The sequence below is a fragment of the Astatotilapia calliptera genome, chromosome 16 (assembly GCF_900246225.1).
Source record: "Astatotilapia calliptera chromosome 16, fAstCal1.2, whole genome shotgun sequence".
NCBI classification, from domain to species: Eukaryota; Metazoa; Chordata; class Actinopteri; order Cichliformes; family Cichlidae; genus Astatotilapia; species Astatotilapia calliptera.
Window position 1 is genome coordinate 6,000,649 of NC_039317.1, and position 19,236 is coordinate 6,019,884.

General features: G+C 44.2%; 2 protein-coding genes across 3 annotated transcripts in view; one reads left to right on the forward strand and one right to left on the reverse strand.

Moving 5' to 3' along the window:
* Nucleotides 1–19,236, forward strand: part of LOC113007434 (syncytin-A-like) — a 445,664-nt gene that overhangs the window by 103,765 nt on the left and 322,663 nt on the right. The gene's annotated exons all lie outside the window — the stretch shown is intronic.
* LOC113007435 (olfactory receptor 8D1-like) lies at nucleotides 13,356–14,297 on the reverse strand. Its single transcript, XM_026144003.1, has one exon. It carries the CDS (start codon nucleotides 14,295–14,297, stop codon nucleotides 13,356–13,358), a length of 942 nt encoding a protein of 313 aa, XP_025999788.1.

The window sequence follows — 19,236 nt, forward strand, 5'->3', positions numbered from 1 at the left end:
ACTGTCGACCATAATATCCTATTAGAGCGATTAGAATATGCTGTAGGTATTACAGATACTGCACTGCAGTGGTTTGTATCATATCTATCAAATAGACTCCAATTTGTACATGTAAATGGAGAGTCCTCTTCACACACTAAGGTCAATTACGGTGTTCCACAGGGTTTGGTGCTAGGACCAAATCTGTTTACATTATACATGCTTCCCTTAGGCAGCATCATTAGTAGAAATAGCATAAATTTTCACTGCTATGCAGATGACACGCAGCTGTATCTGTCCATGAAGCCAGATAACACACACCAATTAGTTAAACTGCAGGAATGTCTTAAATACATAAAGACCTGGATGGCCGCTAACTTTCTGCTCCTTAATTCAGATAAAACTGAGGTTATTGTACTCGGCCCTGAAAATCTTAGAAATATGGTATCTAACCAGATTTTTACTCTGGATGGCATTACCTTGGCCTCCAGTAATGCTGTGAGGAACCTTGGAGTCATTTTTGACCAGGACTTGTCCTTCAACGCACATATTAAACAAATATGTAAGACTGCTTTCTTCCATTTGCGCAACATCTCTAAAGTTAGAAATATCCTGTCTCAGAGTGACACTGAAAAACTAGTTCATGCATTTATTACTTGCAGGCTCGCTGAAAAGCCTTCAGTTAATCCAAAATGCTGCTGCAAGAGTACTGACAGGGACTAGAAAGAGAGAGCATATTTCTCCTGTTTTGGCTTCCCTTCATTTGCTTCCTGTTAAATCCAGAATTGAATTCAAAATCCTGCTCCTCACATACAAGATCTTAAATAATCAGGCCCCATCTTACCTTAATGACATTGTAGTACCATATCACCCTGTTAGAGCAATTTGCTCTCGCACTGCAGGCCTACTTGAGTATTTAAAAGTAGAATGGGAGGGAGAGCCTTCAGTTTTCACGTTCCTGTTAAAAGGGAGTTTTTCCTTCCCAATGTCAGTGCTTGCTCATAGGGGGTCATATGATTGTTGGGTTTTTCTCTGTACCTATGAAGCGCCTTGAAGCGACTTTTGTTGTGATTTGGGGCTATATAAATTGAATTGAATGGAGCCTCACATCCCCGCCCACTGGGAAGCTGTCAGAGCCACCAAGGCATGCTGCAGGCTCCAAGACCACGAGCGACCAGCCAGCCTCCACTCATGGTGATGCCTGAGAGTGGCACACCCTCATTGCTGGCATCTGAGGGGGACAACGCCAACTGCCTCCTGGACCAAGTGCAGCCGGCGCTGACATCAGGGGCTTCTGTCTTGGGGAGCATGAAGCTGTCACACTATAATGGGGAGGCACCTCCAGAGACCTACCTCCTCCAGGTACAGCTGGCTGCTCAGCTAAACGGATGGTCAATATAGGAGACAGCTGTCCAAGTGGCTCTCCCCTTGGAAGTCAGGGCCCTGCAGATCCTCACAGATCTTCTGCCAGAAGAGCGTTTCAGTTGGCCTGCCGTCGCCAGAGCAATGCAGAGCAGGTTCGGCCTTCGTACCAATGCAGATGATGCCCGAGATAAACTTGCCAGCCACCCACTGAGACAAGAGGAGAGTTTGGGTGCTTATGCTGCAGACCTTCGTCTTTACGCACAAAGAGGGTACCCTGCTTTTGATGCTGCAGCACAGGAAGAGCTTGCTCGCCAGGCTTTTGTTCGGGGTCTCCAGCCAAAACGACTACAAGAGCACATCCGTCTGCATGCACCAGAAACCCTTGCAGCAGCTCTAACTCAGGCAGAAATAGTGGAGCATGTGCTCAGCTCAGGTGCATGCAGCCGTGGCACAAGTCACCGAGTGGGTCAAATGGACTACGAAGGGAGTGATCAGGAGGAGAAGGCCCTCCAAACCACCATCACACCACCCTGGTGATCTCGGCGAGGGAATAGACGAGCAGGTGGCCAATACAGGGACAACTGCCATCGATGCGGAGAACCAGGCCACATTGCACGCTAATGTCCAGCACCGAGCCCACGAAGCCTGGCACCCTAGCTGCCGTTAAACTAAGGTGGGGTGGCACAACGGAGGAACTGCCCCCCACCACCAATCTGTCCTCCGAATGACACTGGCGGGTTGGCCGGCTGGGCCAGACACGGGGACTGTATCTGGACTGTGACCTTGCCGGCACCACCTGTAGAGCCCTGATAGATACTGGATCCACTTTCCTTGGTATGGGCCAGAGCCCTCCCTGGTACTGACGGCCCAAGACCACAGGGTTGGCAGCCTACTCAGCTCCACATCACCACAGTCATGGGGGAGCGCGCCAGAGTTAAGGGAGAAAGATCCCTTCTGGTGACTGTTGCTAACTGCACTGTGGACCACAGGTTCTGGCTAGCCAGCATCCAGGACCAATGCAACATTGGTCTGGACCTGCTGGCCAAATGGGAGGCCACAGTGGATGTGTCCAGAGCAATCTTTTACCTGGGCATGGAGGCTGTGAAGCTCCACACCACCAAGGAAGTCCTGCTGCTGCCTCCACTTTTTTAGCCAGCATCAGGAAGCCTGAGGGCCTGTCGCTGCTGGCGGTGGAAGGGGCTTCCCCTTCACCAGCAGTACAGAAACTGTCCACAGAGACCAAGCAAGCTGTCGAGAACCTATACCAGAGGAGCTGCGAGGGTCTCCAGGCTGAACACTAACGGCAGCTGCGGAAGTTACTCAACTTGTTTGAGGACATCTTTGCAGCCAAGGATGAGGACTGCAAGCTAACACGCCTGGTACAACACGACATGGACACTGGGGATGCACGCCCCATCCGCCTCCGCCTCCGCCTCCGCCCTCGTCGCCTTCCCCTTGCCAAGCGTGCCGCAGCAGAGCAGAAGATCAGGGAAATGGCAGAGGTGGGCATCATTGAACCCTTGAACAGCCCCTGGGCAACCCCCACCATACTGGTTTGGAAAAAGGATGGTACCTGGCAGTATTGACGATGCCTTCGACAACATTGCTGGGTCCTGCTGGTTCAGTTCCCCTGATTTGTGCAGTGACTACTGGCAGGTGGAGCTGACACCAGAGGCCCGTCTAAAGACTGCTTTCTCCATTGGACAGGGACTGTGGCAGTTTAAGGTGATGCACTTTGGCCTCTGCAATGCCCCAGCCACATTTGAGCCCCTAATGGAGAGGGTTCTGGCTGACATTCCCCGCGACCGATGTGTGGTCGACCTGGATGACCTCCATGTCCATGCGACAGACTTCGAGAAAGCCTTGGCTAACCTTACTTTCGATTTCCATGCTATCTGCCAGGCTGGCCTTTGTCTCCACCCCAAAAAGTGTCACCTCTTCCGAAAGGAGACGACTTTCTTGGGTCACATTGTCAGCGGCGCAGGGTTTTCCACTGACCCTGCGAAGGTGGCTGCTGTGAAGGACTGGCCCATTCCCGGCAACACTGCCGAGTTGCGGAGCTTCTTTGGCCTGGCATCATACTACCGGCGTTTCGTCAAGGACTTCCACCATCGCAAGCACCCTTCACTGGTTCACACAGAAGGGCCAGGAGTTCCACTGGAGGGAGGACTGCGCGTTTGATCGGCTCTGATCTGCACTGTTTGAGGCGCCGGTGCTAGCCTACCCAGACCTGCAACTTCCTTTTGTCGTGGACACCGATGCCAGCACCACGGGTGTGGGGGCTGTACTGACACAGGAAGGCCCTGTGTAGTAGGAAATGACCCGCCTGGAGGGGGAGCGGGTCATCTCCTACTACAGCCGCTCCCTCAGCAGACCGGAGAGGAACTATTGTGTCACCCATCGAGAGCTGCTGGCCATCATCCTGGGTCTCCATTTCAGACCCTACCTCTACGGGAAGAAGTTCCTCCTGTGCACATACCACACGTCCCTTACTTGGCTGCTCAGCTTTAAAGAACCAGAGGGACAGCTTGCCCGGTGGTTGGAGACATTGCAAGATTACCACTTTGGAGTTCGTCACCGGCGGGACGTCTCCACACCAATGCAGATGCCCTTTCCCGACGCCCTTGTGAGGAAGAACAGTGCAGGTACTGCCAATGCCCGGAGGACCAGGAGGGCATGACTTCACTGATCGCGTCACCACAGGGCGGCCATGAGAATGACTCTGTTCCGGGTGGGCACTGTAGCAGTCTTCAGGTCTAGTTTGCCGCAGGGGATACCGAGGGTCTGGAGGCCATGGATCCCCAACAGCTGCAACACGACCAGAACCAAGACCCTGCCCTTTCCCAGGTTCAGTGTTGAATTGGAGCAGGTCAGAGACCATCATTGCCAGAAGTATCTGCACTGGACCTCGAGACCAAGACTCTCTACTCCCATTGGGCCAACCTCACCAGCCGGAACGGCCTCCTCTATCGCTGCTGGCAGGCTCCCGGGAGTCACCGTGAGGTCTTCCAGCTCTTGGTACCTCAACAGTTGCGGTCCAAGTTCCTCCAGCTGGTCCATGGTGCGGCGAGGGCAGGACACTTTGGAGTTACCAAGACTCTGCAGTGACTTCGGTCTAGGTTCTACTGGCCTGGGTGTCGCCAGGACGAAGAGCTCCATGTCCATCGGTGCGATGCCTGCATGGCTCAGAAAGGACCTTTCCAACGCTCTCATGCCCCCTTGCAGCAGTATAAGGTGGGGCCTCCCATGGAGCGGGTTGGGGTGGACATCCTGGGAACGTTCCCCACCACTGACCAGGGGAACCGCTATGTTCTGGTCGCCAATGGACTACTTCACCAAGTGGCCTGAGGCCTATGCAGTCCCCAACCAGAGTGCTGTTACCACCGCTGAGCGTCTGGTCAACGAGATGTTTTGCCGGTTCGGGGTACCATGAGGAACTGCACAGTGACCAGGGCCGGAATTTCGAGGCAGTGTTGTTTAAGGAGGTCTGTCAGTGGATGGGTATGAGGAAGACCCGGACGACGCCAATGCACCCCCAAAGCGATGGGTTGGTGGAACGCTTCAACCACACCTTGGCCACCCAGCTTGCTATCCTGACCTCCCACCAGCAGCGCGACTGGGATCAACACCTTTCCCTGGTCCTAATGGCCTACCTTTCAGCAGTCCAGGAATCTACTAAGTGCACTCCAGTGGCCTTGATGTTTGGGCACGAGCTTCGTACCCCAGTGGACTTGGTGTTTATGATACCCGCTGCAAGAGGGAAGGACTGTCGCCAGGTCAGCATGTGTGGGTCTACAGCCCGGAGAGGAAGAAAGGGCTTTCCCCCAAACTGATGAGCCAGTGGGTTGGACCCTGCACTGTTCTTGAGAGGCTGTCCAACATGGTCTACAGGGGGAGCAGCAGTTCTCTCCCATCATGCCTTGGGACATGTGTTGCTGTTTAGATGTTCTTGTTTTATTGTTTATGGTTACGTTACTTTTAACTGTTATCTTGAATGTTGTGTTTATACTGCGGTTCAAAGTCACTGACAGTTATTGTTTTATAGAATGAGTGCAGTACCATAAGTGAGTTCTGTTATGCTGTTATTGACCCTTGAAGCACAGCGTAGCTCCAGCAAGGGTTTATTAAAGAGCTCCCCCTACCAGCTTAGGGTTGAACAGCAAGCTCCAACTTTCTGTTGAGCTTCTTTGCTAAGATTCCTCTGCATGCCACAATATGCTTTTTTTTTGACGGTATAACATTTCATTTCATTGTTTTGCAGATGACTTGCAGATGTATCTGCCACTCAAAGCTGTAAAAACTCTCTTCACCTGTTATTGCATTGCTTTGAAGACGTTTATTTTAATTAAATGAAAACAAAAGACAAATTTTCATTTTTGGCAAATCTGTTTGTAAAGGCAAGGCAAGTTTATTTGTATAGCACAATTCAACAACAAGGTGATTCAAAGTGCTTTACAGAGACATTAGAAACAAGAACAAATAAAAAGCATGATTTAAAATTGATTAAAACAAGCAAATAAACTAACTAACTAATTAACAAACAAACAAACAAACAACAGTATATAAAATCAAAACAGATAAAATCAGAACAGTAGATAAAATCAGTAGTTAAATGTAAGTTTTGAAATTTAAGCTTAAAGTGTGGATTTGGTGCTTTATTGAAATGCAGCTGAGAACAGGTGAGTCTTCAACCTGGATTTAAATAAACTGAGTGTTTCAGCTGATCTGAGGCTTTCTGGGAGTTTGTTCCAGATATAAGGAGCATAAAAGCTGAATGCAGCTTCTCCGTGTCTGGTTCTGACTCTGGGAACTGATAAAAGACCGGATCCAGATGACCTGAGGGATCTGGATGGTTCATACTGGGTCAGGAGGTCATTGATGTATTTTGGTCCTAAACCATTCAGAGCTTTGTAGGCCAGCATCAGAACTTTAAAGTCTATCCTCTGACGGACAGGCAGCCAGTGTAAGGACCTCAGAGCTGGACTGATGTGGTCCACTTTTTTGGTCTTAGTGAGGACTCGAGCAGCAGAGTTCTGAATGAGCTGTAGTTGTCTGACTGATTTTTTAGGTAGACCTGTAAAGATGCTGTTACAGTAATCAAGCCTACTAAAGATGAATGCATGGACTAGTTTTTCCAGGTCCTGTTGAGACATCAGATCTTTTATCCTTGATATATTCTTGAGGTGATAGTAAGCTGACTTTGTTATTGTCTTAATGTGTTTTTCTAAGTTTAGGTCTGCATCCATCACTACACCCAAATTTCTCGCCTGGTTTGTGGTTTTTAGATGTATAGATTGAAGTTCTCTGGTGACCTGTAATCGTTTTTCTTTGGCGCCAAAGACTATTACCTCAGTTTTGTTTTTGTTTAGCTGGAGAAAATTGTGGCACAACCAGTCATTGATTTCCTCAATGCATTTACCAAGAGCCTGTACAGGGCCTCGGTCTCCTGGTGACATTGTGATATATATTTGTGTGTCATCTGCATAGCTGTGATAGTTTATTTTGTTGTTGTTTATAATCTGTGCCAGTGGGAGCATGTAGATGTTAAACAGAAGGGGTCCCAAGATGGAACCTTGGGGAACTCCACATGTGATACTTGTCTGCTCAGATGTGAAGTTACCTATTGATACAAAGTATTTCCTGTTTTCTACGTATGTTTTGAACCAGTTTAGTACAGTTCCTGAAAGACCTGTCCAGTTCTCCAGTCGTTTGAGTAATATGTTGTGGTCAACTGTATCAAATGCTGCACTGAGATCCAGTAAAACTAGGACTGACATTTTTCCACTGTCTGTATTCAGACATATGTCATTTAACACTTTGGTCAGAGCGGTTTCAGTGCTGTGGTTCTGTCTAAAACCTGACTGGAAGGCATCGTAGCAATTATTCTGTTTTAAGAAGTAACTGAGCTGTTGAGAAACTGCTTTTTCAATGATCTTACTTAAAAACGGGAGATTTGAGATCGGCCTGTAGTTGTTCATTTGTGTCTTGTCAAGATTGTCCTTTTTCAGTATAGGTTTGATTACAGCAGTTTTTAGTGATTCTGGAAACACACCTGATAATAAAGAAAAGTTGACGATCTGTAACAGGTCTGACTCTAAAGTCTTTGAGACCTTTTTGAAAAAACTTGTTGGCAGGACATCTAAACAGCAGGAGGAGGAGTTCAGTTGACCTAAGATGTCCTCCAGGTCTTTGCTGTTAATAGGTTGAAACTGTTTCATGGTGTTTAAACAGTTTTTTGGTGGACACAGTACATATCCTGGATCTGCTGTTGATGTACCAATTGCTTGTCTAATTTTTTGGATTTTTTCAGTGAAGAATTTGGCAAAGTCATTGCAGGCCATGGTCGAATGAAGTTCAGCTGCCACTGACACAGGGGGTTTGTTAGCCTGTCAACTGTAGAAAATAAGACCCGAGCATTATGGCTGTTTTTAGTGATGATGTCAGAGAAGTAGGACCTCCTTGCACTCCTCAGTTGTAAATTATAATTGTGAAGTTTCTCTTTATAGATGTCATAATGAACCTGGAGGTTTGTTTTTCTCCATCTGCGCTCAGCTTTCCTACACTCTCTTTTTTCATTTTTCACCAGTGTGGAGTTTCTCCATGGAGACTTTTTCCTTCCAGAGATAACCTTCACCTCAATGGGAGCAATAGTGTCCATTACATTTAACATGTTAGCATTGAAGCTATTGACGAGCTCACTGACTGACCCTCTGGACAGGTCAGGTGTTAATGGGAAGACCTGGTTAAAAATTGCACTACTGTGTTCAGTTATACACCGTTTTGTGATCACTGTTGTTGATATATTTGTGTGGGCTGAGATTTTACTTTCAAAGAAAACACAGTAATGATCAGACAGGCCCACATCAGACACAGTAACCTTTGAAATGCTCAGGCCTTTGGAGATCAGTAGGTCAAGAGTGTGTCCTCTATTATGTGTGGCCTCTGTTACATGCTGAGTCAGCCCAAAGTTGCCCAGAGTGTTACTCAGGTCTTTAGTCCCTTTGTCCTGAGGGTTGTCCACATGAATGTTAAAATCCCCAGCAATAATTACACAGTCAAAATCAACACAGATCACAGACAGCAGTTCACTGAGGTCATTAAAAAAGTCTGTGCAGTATTTGGGAGGCCTGTAAACATTAAGAAACACAACTTTGGATGGGGCCTTCAGCTGTAAAGCCACATATTCAAAAGACTGAAAACTTCCAGGAGATAGCTGCTTACATTGAAATGATTCATTAAATAAGACAGCAACCCCTCCTCCTCTCCTGCTCGCCCTGACCTCACTGATATAACTGTAGTTAGGAGGGGTCGTCTCGATGAGAACAGCTCCACTGTTACTTTGGTCCAACCAAGTTTCAGTTAAAAACATAAAATCAAGGCTGTGCTCAGTGATTAAATCATTAATTAAAAATGTTTTCCCAGCTAGAGATCTAATGTTTAATAAAGCCAACTTAAGTGTTTTAGAGGTATTACTTGTCCCCTCGTGTTTGGGAGCAGTCTGTGGCACACAAGGTATGTTTACTATGTTTAAAGATCTTTTAGAGTGCAGCTCTCTGTGTTTTGACCAGGCCACATGTCTCCTGTCACCTAAAAGTACAGAAATTTTAAAACCTTCTAGTAAACAGGGTCCCAGCTTCTCCTGGGAAAAGTCATCACTGCCATAATCCTCACAGCCCGGACCCTTCACACATCACGCATCAGACTGCGGAGACAGGGCATGAAGAGGAACTAAGGGGGGCGAGGCTGGGCAATGTGACTTCGATTGCTCTGTTGAGGGTGGGGCTCGATGGCGAACCTTTGGCCGCTCTGGTGGGGGGTTTATGGGGGACAAAAAGGGATTGGGACGGGGGGTAGATCTGAGCCCAGCATTGACCCGCTCCATCATCTCCTCAGTGAATTTCAGGTGTGGGGAGGAGGGAGAAAGGGAGGGGGAGGAGGGTGATGGCCTGTCAGGGGTTTGGGGGACTGGGGAAGGTCGTGGTCCCTTGTCCTGGTCGTTGGTGTTGTTGAGAGAGTTGGAGGCAAATAGGGACCCCTCTTCTTGCCTTAGATGTCTCTCCTTTCTGAGGCTCTTCCTCAGATGCCATGGCTGTCTCTCCTTTCTGAGGCTCTTCCCGGGTGGGGGCAAATGGAGCTCCTCCTCAAGGTTTCTGCTGGGCTTTGTCTGTTCTTGGAGTACTGTTTGTTCCTCTTTATGAGATAACTCCTCGTTTATCTCAGCCTTGGCACCAAGCACGGATGGATGACGTATGGAATAAAACAAGTTGGAGGTGAACAGTTTCACCCCTGACTTGTTAAAATTAAATCCATTTGCTTTGAACAGATGCCTGCGTTCCCAAAAAATATTAAAGTTGTCGATAAAATGCACTGAGTGGTCAGCACATGCTGATATAAGCCATTTATTCAGTGTAAACAACCTGCTGAATCTCTCGTCTCCTCCTCTGACCGGCGGTACAGGTCCACTGACGAATACAGCTGCATTCAGAGAGTTTACAGTATTTAATAATCCAGTAAAGTCCCGTTTCAGAACCTCCGACTGTTGTTTGGACACATCGTTTGACCCTGTATGCAGAACAATGTTTGTCACCGTTGGATATTCATCTGCAATTTGAAGAATTCTCTCCTTCAGGTTGTTGACCATATCGTTAGGAAAGCAGAGGACTTTAGTGTTCTTACCGCACATCCTTTGTACATCCTTTACGGCAGAGTCACCCACAATCAGAGTTTCAGGCCTAGCCTTTAGCTTTCCCTGTGGCCTTTCACTTTTCAACAGATTTTCAGACCTTATTTCGCTGCTTTTAGATGGATGGTTGTCCGATATAGATCCAGGGTCCTTTGATAGTGGAGCAAATCTGTTCTGCAGTTTCACATTCAGTTGTTTTGGAGGTTTGTTGTTAACCTTCCTATTCACGGTTGTCCAGTCCTGTTTCCTCCCGTATACAGGGGTAGAAGAGCTTCTCTGTCTCGTAGGAAGTGAAGGCCAGTCGGTTTCAGAGATTTCAGCTCGCTGTGGCCTGCCTGTGATACGTCCTCCCCCTTCCAGGAGACATGATTTATGTCTTGGTTTTGCACCAAGACAGTCTAAGGGGGGATTATCACTTGAGGATTTATAATAATGCACAGAGTCTACTTTCTTGGTCATGTTATCTGTGCTCCTTAGCTGTGTGCTAGCTTGCTCATCGCCATTGTTTTGAATCAAAGGCAAGGTTGTTTCATTTCCACACAGTGCATTTACCTCCACGTTTACTTCTAAGCGATGAATTTTTGTCTCCAGTACTGCAATCTTCTGCAGGAGGCTGTGGTAGTCATCTGTGGAGAGGGAAGGCATCTTGTTGCTAGTTAGCCTAGCGGTTAGCACCTTTCCAGGCTATTGAGGCTGCTCGGTGCCCAGACGCTGTAATCAGGCTTCAGCTGTGTCTAGGCCACAGACACACGGAGCGCTGAGGACAAGGTAACCATAAAATGTTGCTGTTTCTGTTAAGAACACTCTAGTCCTAATGATCTACAAGTGTCCAGAAGTTATCGCAGGTAAGCTCACACGGAAAAAAGGGAAAAAATCAGCATAAAAATCAATAAAAATCAATATAAGAAGCAAAGCATTCAAGAGCAAAGAGATGAAGCGTCCACACTCACAAAGGGGAGGGGCATAATTGACAGTGCTCTAGGCCCCTTATATCATCTTGTTTTAAGACAAATGTTAAAAAACCTCAGTGTGCACCTTGATGGTTCCTTTAAACTGTGTAGGTGTAGGCAGTTGAATGCAGTAGTTCAGTCAGGCTTTTTTCATCTGAGACAGCAAGCCAATGTAAAGCCATACCTTCCAGCTAATGTCTTTGAATGTGTTATTCATCTGTTCATTACTTGCAGACTGGACTACTGCAATTCTTTGTACTTTGGTTTGGACCAGTCTTTTATTTATCGTCTCCAGATGGCCCAAAATGTGGCTGCTCATCTGCTTACTGATAGAAAACAGAAGAAGCATACATCCTCTGCTCCAGAAAGAACCATGAATTCCAGTTCAAAACTAATGTTATCCATTCCAGGGTCTAAACATAAATCTGGTGGTGGCAGAGGCTTCTCTGTGTCAGACTCCAGACTCCAGAATAAAGTGACTCTAAATATTGGATTTGCACAAATTGCTGGAGCATTTTAAATCTTTACTGGAGACACATTTTTATGAGCTGGCTTTTAACACACAATGGACCTAGACATTTTTTGTTTCAATAACGTTAGTTGTTTTTATGGTATCATAGTTTTATTTCTTGTCTTTTATATTTTATTACATCATTGTTGTGCATTTTACTTATTTTAGTTGCATTTGAATTAAAAACACTTTGTGCAGCATGAACTGTTGAAAATATCAAGAAACAGAAAGGCCCTGGCCAGATGGTGGAGTCAGACTCAGGACATTCTTGCTGTGAGACAACAGTGGTATCTACTATGGCACCGTGCTGCCCCAGCAGTGTAGACTTCGGAGTAATATTGCACAGTTTCAAAAAAATTACACTGAATATTTCCTAGGTTTAAAAACAACAACCCCCCCCCCCCCCAAACCCCCAAAACACACATCTAAATGAACAACAGATGAGAAAAAAAAATAGAACTTAAACACACTGTCTCTAGCCTGAAGATGGCAAAAACAAACAAACAAAAAGCAAAAACAGCTAAAATTCAGCAACTGTTTACCATTTTTGTGGCAGGGTATGGTTAGTGGCTTGGCTCCAGGGGAGGATTGGAGAATTGGGTTCACGGTGGGATTTTACAAAATTTTACAAGCAATTCAAATCTATAAAACACCACAAGTGTAACATTGTTTTTTTATCCATACTGTACACATTCTTTAATCTACTTGATTATCATTAATGCACAAAGAATACAAAAATTCACCACAGCATATACAGATAGCACATCGTATCAAGCAGAACGCTCCCTAAAAATTGATATCATGACGGAACCATAACATTACATTGAGAACAAGTTCATCATTCAGTCCTTTAGGTGACAAAGTCTGCTAGATAAATATCCAAAAAGCCTAATTTTTCTTTAATAATAATATACCTCATAGGTATAACAAAAATCATACAGGTGTTCACATATCTAAATGCTGTAGTGCTGTAACAGGACAAACAAGTAACAGAAAACTTTTGTAACATGTGACTTATAATGTATGAATGAATGAATGTAAGAATAATAAATGACATTTAATTATGTAATTACAGTTAGACACTGTCCGTGTCATAAAATTGAGGTTGTGATTGAAGAGAAGCAAGAAGTAGGTTAGAAAATGGTTTTGAAGTAAAGATGGTTTTATGTGTTTTTCATGCATATACAGCTGTCTGACAGTAAAGCTACTTTTTCACAAGATGTTGCCACAGCAGTTTGCATGTTTGCTTCAGCAGATTTTTTTATCAGGCACCCTTCCTAATGTAATACGACAGAGATTTGTTTCTCTTTGTGGGATCTTTCATGTCCAAACCAGGGAACTTTCAATTAACAGCCAAAAGTATAAACCACTATACTGTGGAGCCACTCTGGACAGATGTCAGACAATAAAACCAGGAATGTGAGTACATGGCAACAGTTTTATTGTGAATTCTGTTGCACTGAAATGCAACTGATGTTAGCACAGAAACAAACAGACAGATATGACAATATCTGCTTTAACTGAATGTAGATTGGTATCCCAACTGTATTACAAATCTAAAGAATTCTCCAGGTCTTCAGTTAATCTTATACGAGGTGTTTATGGACAAGCATGATGCAAAAAATATGGAGGTTAATGGTGAATTTGAAAGTGTGTGTCACACACCTTTAACAGTTTACTACCAAAGAAATTAACCGAGATAATTTCCATCAACCATAGGCAGCATAAAGGCAAACACAAGGCAGGCAATATCTACTATACTGTATGTACTAACAAATAGGCAGAGTATTAGTAGTCTGGGCTATTTCAAAAGTGTTTAAAATAACTGCACACAATTGATTAACAACAAAATTACTTCACCTTAGCTTTAAGTTTTAATACAAGGACTGATGTTGGTCTGAGAAAGCAGCTTATTTAGATGTTTAGAAATTTCCTTCATTTTGAGTCCATAAATGAATGGATTTAGCAAAGGCTGATAGAGCATTATTTGTAATGTCATTATTATGCGTGTGGTTTTTGGAAAATCTGGATTTGCACGAGCTATGCTTACATCATACACAAAAAACACAGAGAGACTTAATAAAACTAAGAGATGGGGTAAACAAGTCTCTGCAGCTTTCTTCCTAATTTCTTTACAACTTCGATGAGAAACTATAAAGATTTTTGTGTATGTGAAAACTATAAAGAGCATAGGAAGAATTGCAAGATCTAATACAATGACCACACCAAAGATGGTAATTAATTTTGATCTTTCACACTGAAGAGTGTAAACTGCATTATTACAAAATATTCCTTTTATATTAGAGTCACACAGTTTAGCTTCAGCACTTGCTATTGCTTGGACAGCAACTTGACAAGCAGGTACAAGCCAAGCCACGACCAGGAAAATACCCACAGTAGTTTTTCTCATGATAGTTTGATATTCCAGAGGTTTACATATAGCCACATATCTGTCATAGGCCATGGCAGCCAACAGAAGGAACTCTGATAAAACTAGAGTGTAAAATATAAAGAACTGAAAGAGACAGGCTGAATATGTTGTGACTTGTTTTTCAGATGAAAAGTCAATCAGCAGTTTTGGGTAAACAGTTGTGCTGTAAAGAACAGAGTTCAGTAGCAATGCTGCAATGAAAATGTACATAGGCTCATGGAGGTTTTTATGATTCCAGATGAGATACAGAATAGTAGAATTAGTGCAGATTATTAGAATATATAATGTAAACATAACAAAAAAGAAAATATATCTGTACTTGTTAATCTCTGTGTACCAGTCCAGAGTTAGATAGGTAGCATTTGACTCTTCATCCATGAATTTTTTCAAAGACAAAACATTAAAAAATAATTAAAAATTGTAAAACCAGTAAAAATCCAAAACAAAAACAAACAACCAAAAAACAAATCCAAGACTATAGCAGTATTTAAATCCTGTTGTTTCTCTGGTTCATAAAAATATATGAACCTGAAATTTGTCTCTGAGCACCTTCATCACCCAAACACACACAGCGTATCATGCGAGTCTCTATAAGGTTTTTATCAAGTTGCCTCATCCTCAAGAGAGAAGGAGGTCTGAAACATGGTTGTTCAGTCTCTTGTAATTAGAATAGAATAGAATATAATTCAACTTTATTGTCATTGCACATGTCACAGGGCAACGAAATGCAGTTTGCATCCATCCAGAAGTGCTTTAGCCATGATATAGATATATTACAATATATATTAGCAATAATATAGATATGTAAGTATATTACAGAAATGGGTCTACTACGGTATGTAATATGTACACGGTATGAAGTATGTTATGAATATGCTATAACTATAAGTATGTACAGGCTGTAGTGAGTACAAGCTATGTGCAGGCTATGAACAGGATATAAATATGAAAAATACAACTATACAGAATATGAAATAAAGAACTATACAGAAATATGAGATATACAGCTATACAGAAATGGGAACTATGCAAGTTGTACACAGTTGTAGAATTAAAAATTATCGTATGATTATTTATACAGAACTATACAGTAGTGCAGTTAAGAGGCTATATAAAGTGCTAGTGGTTGTGAGTGGTGGTTCAGTCCATGTTATTATTGTGTGTTTGAGGGTACAGTTGTCCATTGTATGTGTGTGTAGGTGGTTGTGGGTGTGTGTATGTCCAGTCCATGTGTTAACTTGGGTCAGATGTCAGGAGGTAGAGTTCAGGAGTCTGACAGCTGTGGGGAAGAAGCTATTCCGGTACCTGGTGATCTTAGTCCAGAGGCTCCTGTAGCCCCTCCCAGAGGACAGGAGGGTGAAGAGTCCATGTGATGGGTGACTGGGGTCTTTCATGATTTTCCCAGCCCTTTTCAGACACCGCTTCCTGTAGATGTCCTTTATGGCAGGAAGTGGTGCTCCGGCGACGCGCTGGGCAGTTTTCACAACCCTCTGCACCGCCTTCCGGTCCAAGGCAGAGCAGTTCCCGACTGTTATACAGTTGGTCAGGATGCTCTCGATGGTGCAGCGATAGAAGTTCACCAGGATGTCTGAGGATAGGTGGTTCTTCCTCAGAGTCCTCAAGAAGAAGAGGCGCTGGTGAGCCTTCTTGACCAGCTTGGAGCAGTTTGGAGCAGTTGGTCGTCCAGATGAGATCCTCGGAGATGTGAACTCCCAGGAACTTGAAGCTGCTCACACGCTCCACAGCCGTCCCCTTAATGTAGATGGGTGGATGTGGGTCAACATTCCTCCTGTAGTCCACGATGAGCTCCTTGGTCTTCTCGGTGTTAAGCAGCAGGTTGTTTGTGTCGCACCACTCAGCCAGACAATCTACCTCCTCCCTGTAGGCGGCCTCATCGTTGCCACTGATGAGGCCAATCACCGTGGTGTCATCTGCAAACTTAATGATGGTGTTAGAACCATCGGCAGGTCTGCAGTCGTGGGTGAAGAGGGAGTAGAGGAAAGGGCTCATCACACAGCCGTGTTCATTGTGATTGTAGATGAGCAGTGGTTATCTAGCCGGACGTGTTGGGGGCGGTTGGTCAGGAAGTCCAGTAACCATTTGCACATGAGGGAACTGATGCCCCGATGAGTTGTGAGGGGTGGATTGTATTGAATGCTGAACTGAAGTCTATAAACAGCATTCTGGTGTAGGTGTTGCTATTGTCCAGGTGTGAGAGGACAGAGTGCAGTGCGATGGAGACTGCATCCCCTGTGCTCCTGTTCTGGTGGTATGCTAATTGGTGGGGGCCCAGGGTGGGGGGGAGACAGGATTTGAAGTGTGCCGGTACCACAGCGTGTGCCAAGGACAGGTTGAATATGTCTGTGAGCACTCCTGCAAGCTCCCCAGAACACGCTCTGAGAACATGCCCGGGGATACCATCAGGACCTGCAGCCTTGTGGACATTGATCCTGCTCAGCACCGCACCTACATCGGTGGGGGAGACAGTCAGAGGTTGGTGGTCTGGCGTCATGTCTGCTTTGGTTGTGATTGTGGGGTTCCCTCGCTCAAAACGAGCATAAAAGTTGTTGAGCTCGTTGAGGAAGGAGACATCAGAGGATGCGGGGGAGGGTTTGGTGGTCCTGTAGTCTGTAATGGTCTGGAGTCCTTGCCACATGCGTCGGGGGTTGGAGTTGGAGAAGTGTTCTTCTGCCTTCTTTTTGTAATGGTGTTTGGCTTTTTTGATACCCTTCTTTAGATTAGCCCTGGCTGTACTGTAGGCGTGTGCATCTCCTGACCTAAAGACGGTGTTGCGGGCCTTCAGGAGGAGACGAACATCCCGGTTCATCCAAGGGTTCTGGTTGGGGTACATGGTGATCCGTTTCTGGGTGGTGACACTGTCTGTGGTTTTGGAGAGGTAATCCAGTACAGATGAGGCATACTTGTCCAGGTCTGTGTGGGTGAACATATTCCAGTCTGTGTTTTTAAATCTGTCCTGGAGAACTGTGTCTGTCCCCTCTGGCCACACTTTAATTGTCCTCACAGCAGCTTTCATACGTTGGATGAGTGGTGAATACCGAGGTGTGAGGAACAGGGAGAGATGGTCCGATTGTCCAATGTGGGGGAGGGGTGTTGCTTTGTATGCTCCAGCCAAGTTGGAATAAACATGGTCTAAAGTCTTGTCTCCTCTGGTGTGGCAGGAGACATGTTGGTGGAATCTGGGGAGGACTGTCTTTAAGTTGGTGTGGTTGAAGTCACCAGCAACAATAAAAGCAGCCTCGGGGTGTTTATTCTGGCTCCAGAAAGTTCTTTCATGGCCAACCTAGCATTAGCGTTAGGGGGGATATACACTGCAGTGAGTATGATAGAAGTGAGTTCTCTGGGGAGATAATAAGGTCTGCATTTGACCATTAAAAGTTAGGTGAGCAGTGACTCCCAGTAGTAGTGGAGTTCATGCACCAAGCGTTGTTAATATAAATGCACAAACCTCCACCTCTGGTCTTGCTGGAGTCATCTGCTAGCCTGTCGGCTCGGTGTGTGTAGCGTCCTGCTAACTTGATAGCATTGTCTGGGCAATTGTTGTTCAACCATGTTTTGGTGAAAAACATGACATTTGAGTCCATAATCCATCTGTTGTTAGTGATGGAGAGCCGTATCTCATCCATTTTGTTTGCCAGAGAACTCACATTGGCAAGGAAAATACTGCACTGCAAAAAACGATTTTCAAGAAAGTAAAAAAACCCTTGTTTATGGACATTTTTTCTTATTTTTTGTCTAAAAAGAAAATATATTCTTAACAAGCAAGTTTTGCACAAGAAAATAAATTTTATTCTAGGAAAATATGTCTAACTTTTCCTTAAAAGGATATTTCAGCTCATCTTGAGCTTTATTTACCAGTTACAAGGTATGAAAACCGTTTGGTTGAAATTCCCTAATAAAAACAAGATTATTTTTCTCATTTCAAGAGTAAGGCCACTTAAACAGCTGCTCAGTTTAAGAAATGTATTTATTGACACTAAAGTGTAATAAAACTGCTGTCAAGTTTGACAAAACATGCACAAAAGCTGGAACTAAAAGCACATGATAAACATGAAATACAGGCCCATTTGAAAAACAGAAACGGCATAACTCATTCACTTTAGGCCATGTCAAACAGATTAATAGATCAGCATCAGACAAGTATCAGTACACATATCTTCACTGTGGCAATGCTACAATCGCATTCAACTGTCAGATTTGATAGAAAACTCAACAACAAAACTGTCCAAAACAATAACCTGATAATACAGTTCATGCATGTAAAGCAGTGTGCCTTTTATAAAACATCTGTTGAACTCATGTGTAGTCCAATTACATCACACAGGTAATTTTTCATGACTGCATATGTCATATCTTTGTGTGTGAAACTGTAATATGGAGTGAAATCCATAAGATTATCAGCGGATATCAGCTCCGTTGCTTGTGCCATGTTTGGAATCTCTATCTTATATGACATGTAATCTTTGTCATAACAAATGGTATTGTGCTGCTGGAATTCAAAACAGTACAATGATGAATTGATCACATAGATATTTTTCACAAGCCCAAATATAGGTAAACCACTAGAACCAACAGCACAAACAATTAATGACCTATCCCTTATGTATTTGTTACCATTTAGATTAAGCCATTTAACAGTCACTGCATGGTTTACTTCATCATTTCCAAGGAAGGCCCTCATTTTTTCTTTTAAGTATGACATTATGCTTACTTCTGAGGTTGGTCCTAATGTGCATTCATTGGAAAAAAATGGGGTGATCAAAACTATCCACATTCTGAGAACATTCATACATTTGATTATGCTTTATTAAAGATTTGCAAACATTTTTAAAATTTATTTTTGACGCCCATTGTTTGAAAAAGCAATGTTTCGATTCAAATCTCATGCACATATGACGGACCATTGGTCCCAAACGTTTAATTTGGCTTGGTGTATGAATCAAATAATGTTGTTTTGGTGTGATGTTGTTATATGGGAATAGGGCTTTCATGTGCTTCAAGTGCTGTTCAATGAGGATTTTCAACTTGTTAATAGTCTGCAGACTGATGACAGGAGCAAGTAAAATCTGAACTATCTCAATGAGTTCAAGAATGAATGCGTAGTATTCAGTACCTTTGGCTCCATCAATCAGAAATGGCAAAATTTTCAGAAGAACAATCATTTGCCCTGAGGACTGCTTCAACTTATTGTCACTGGAAGCTAATGTACTGTAGGTAATAACACTTGGTTTATCTCTACTATCAACTGGAGAGTATGGGAAACCAGTCACTGCAGCATTGAAGAGATCTAAGTCTAGCT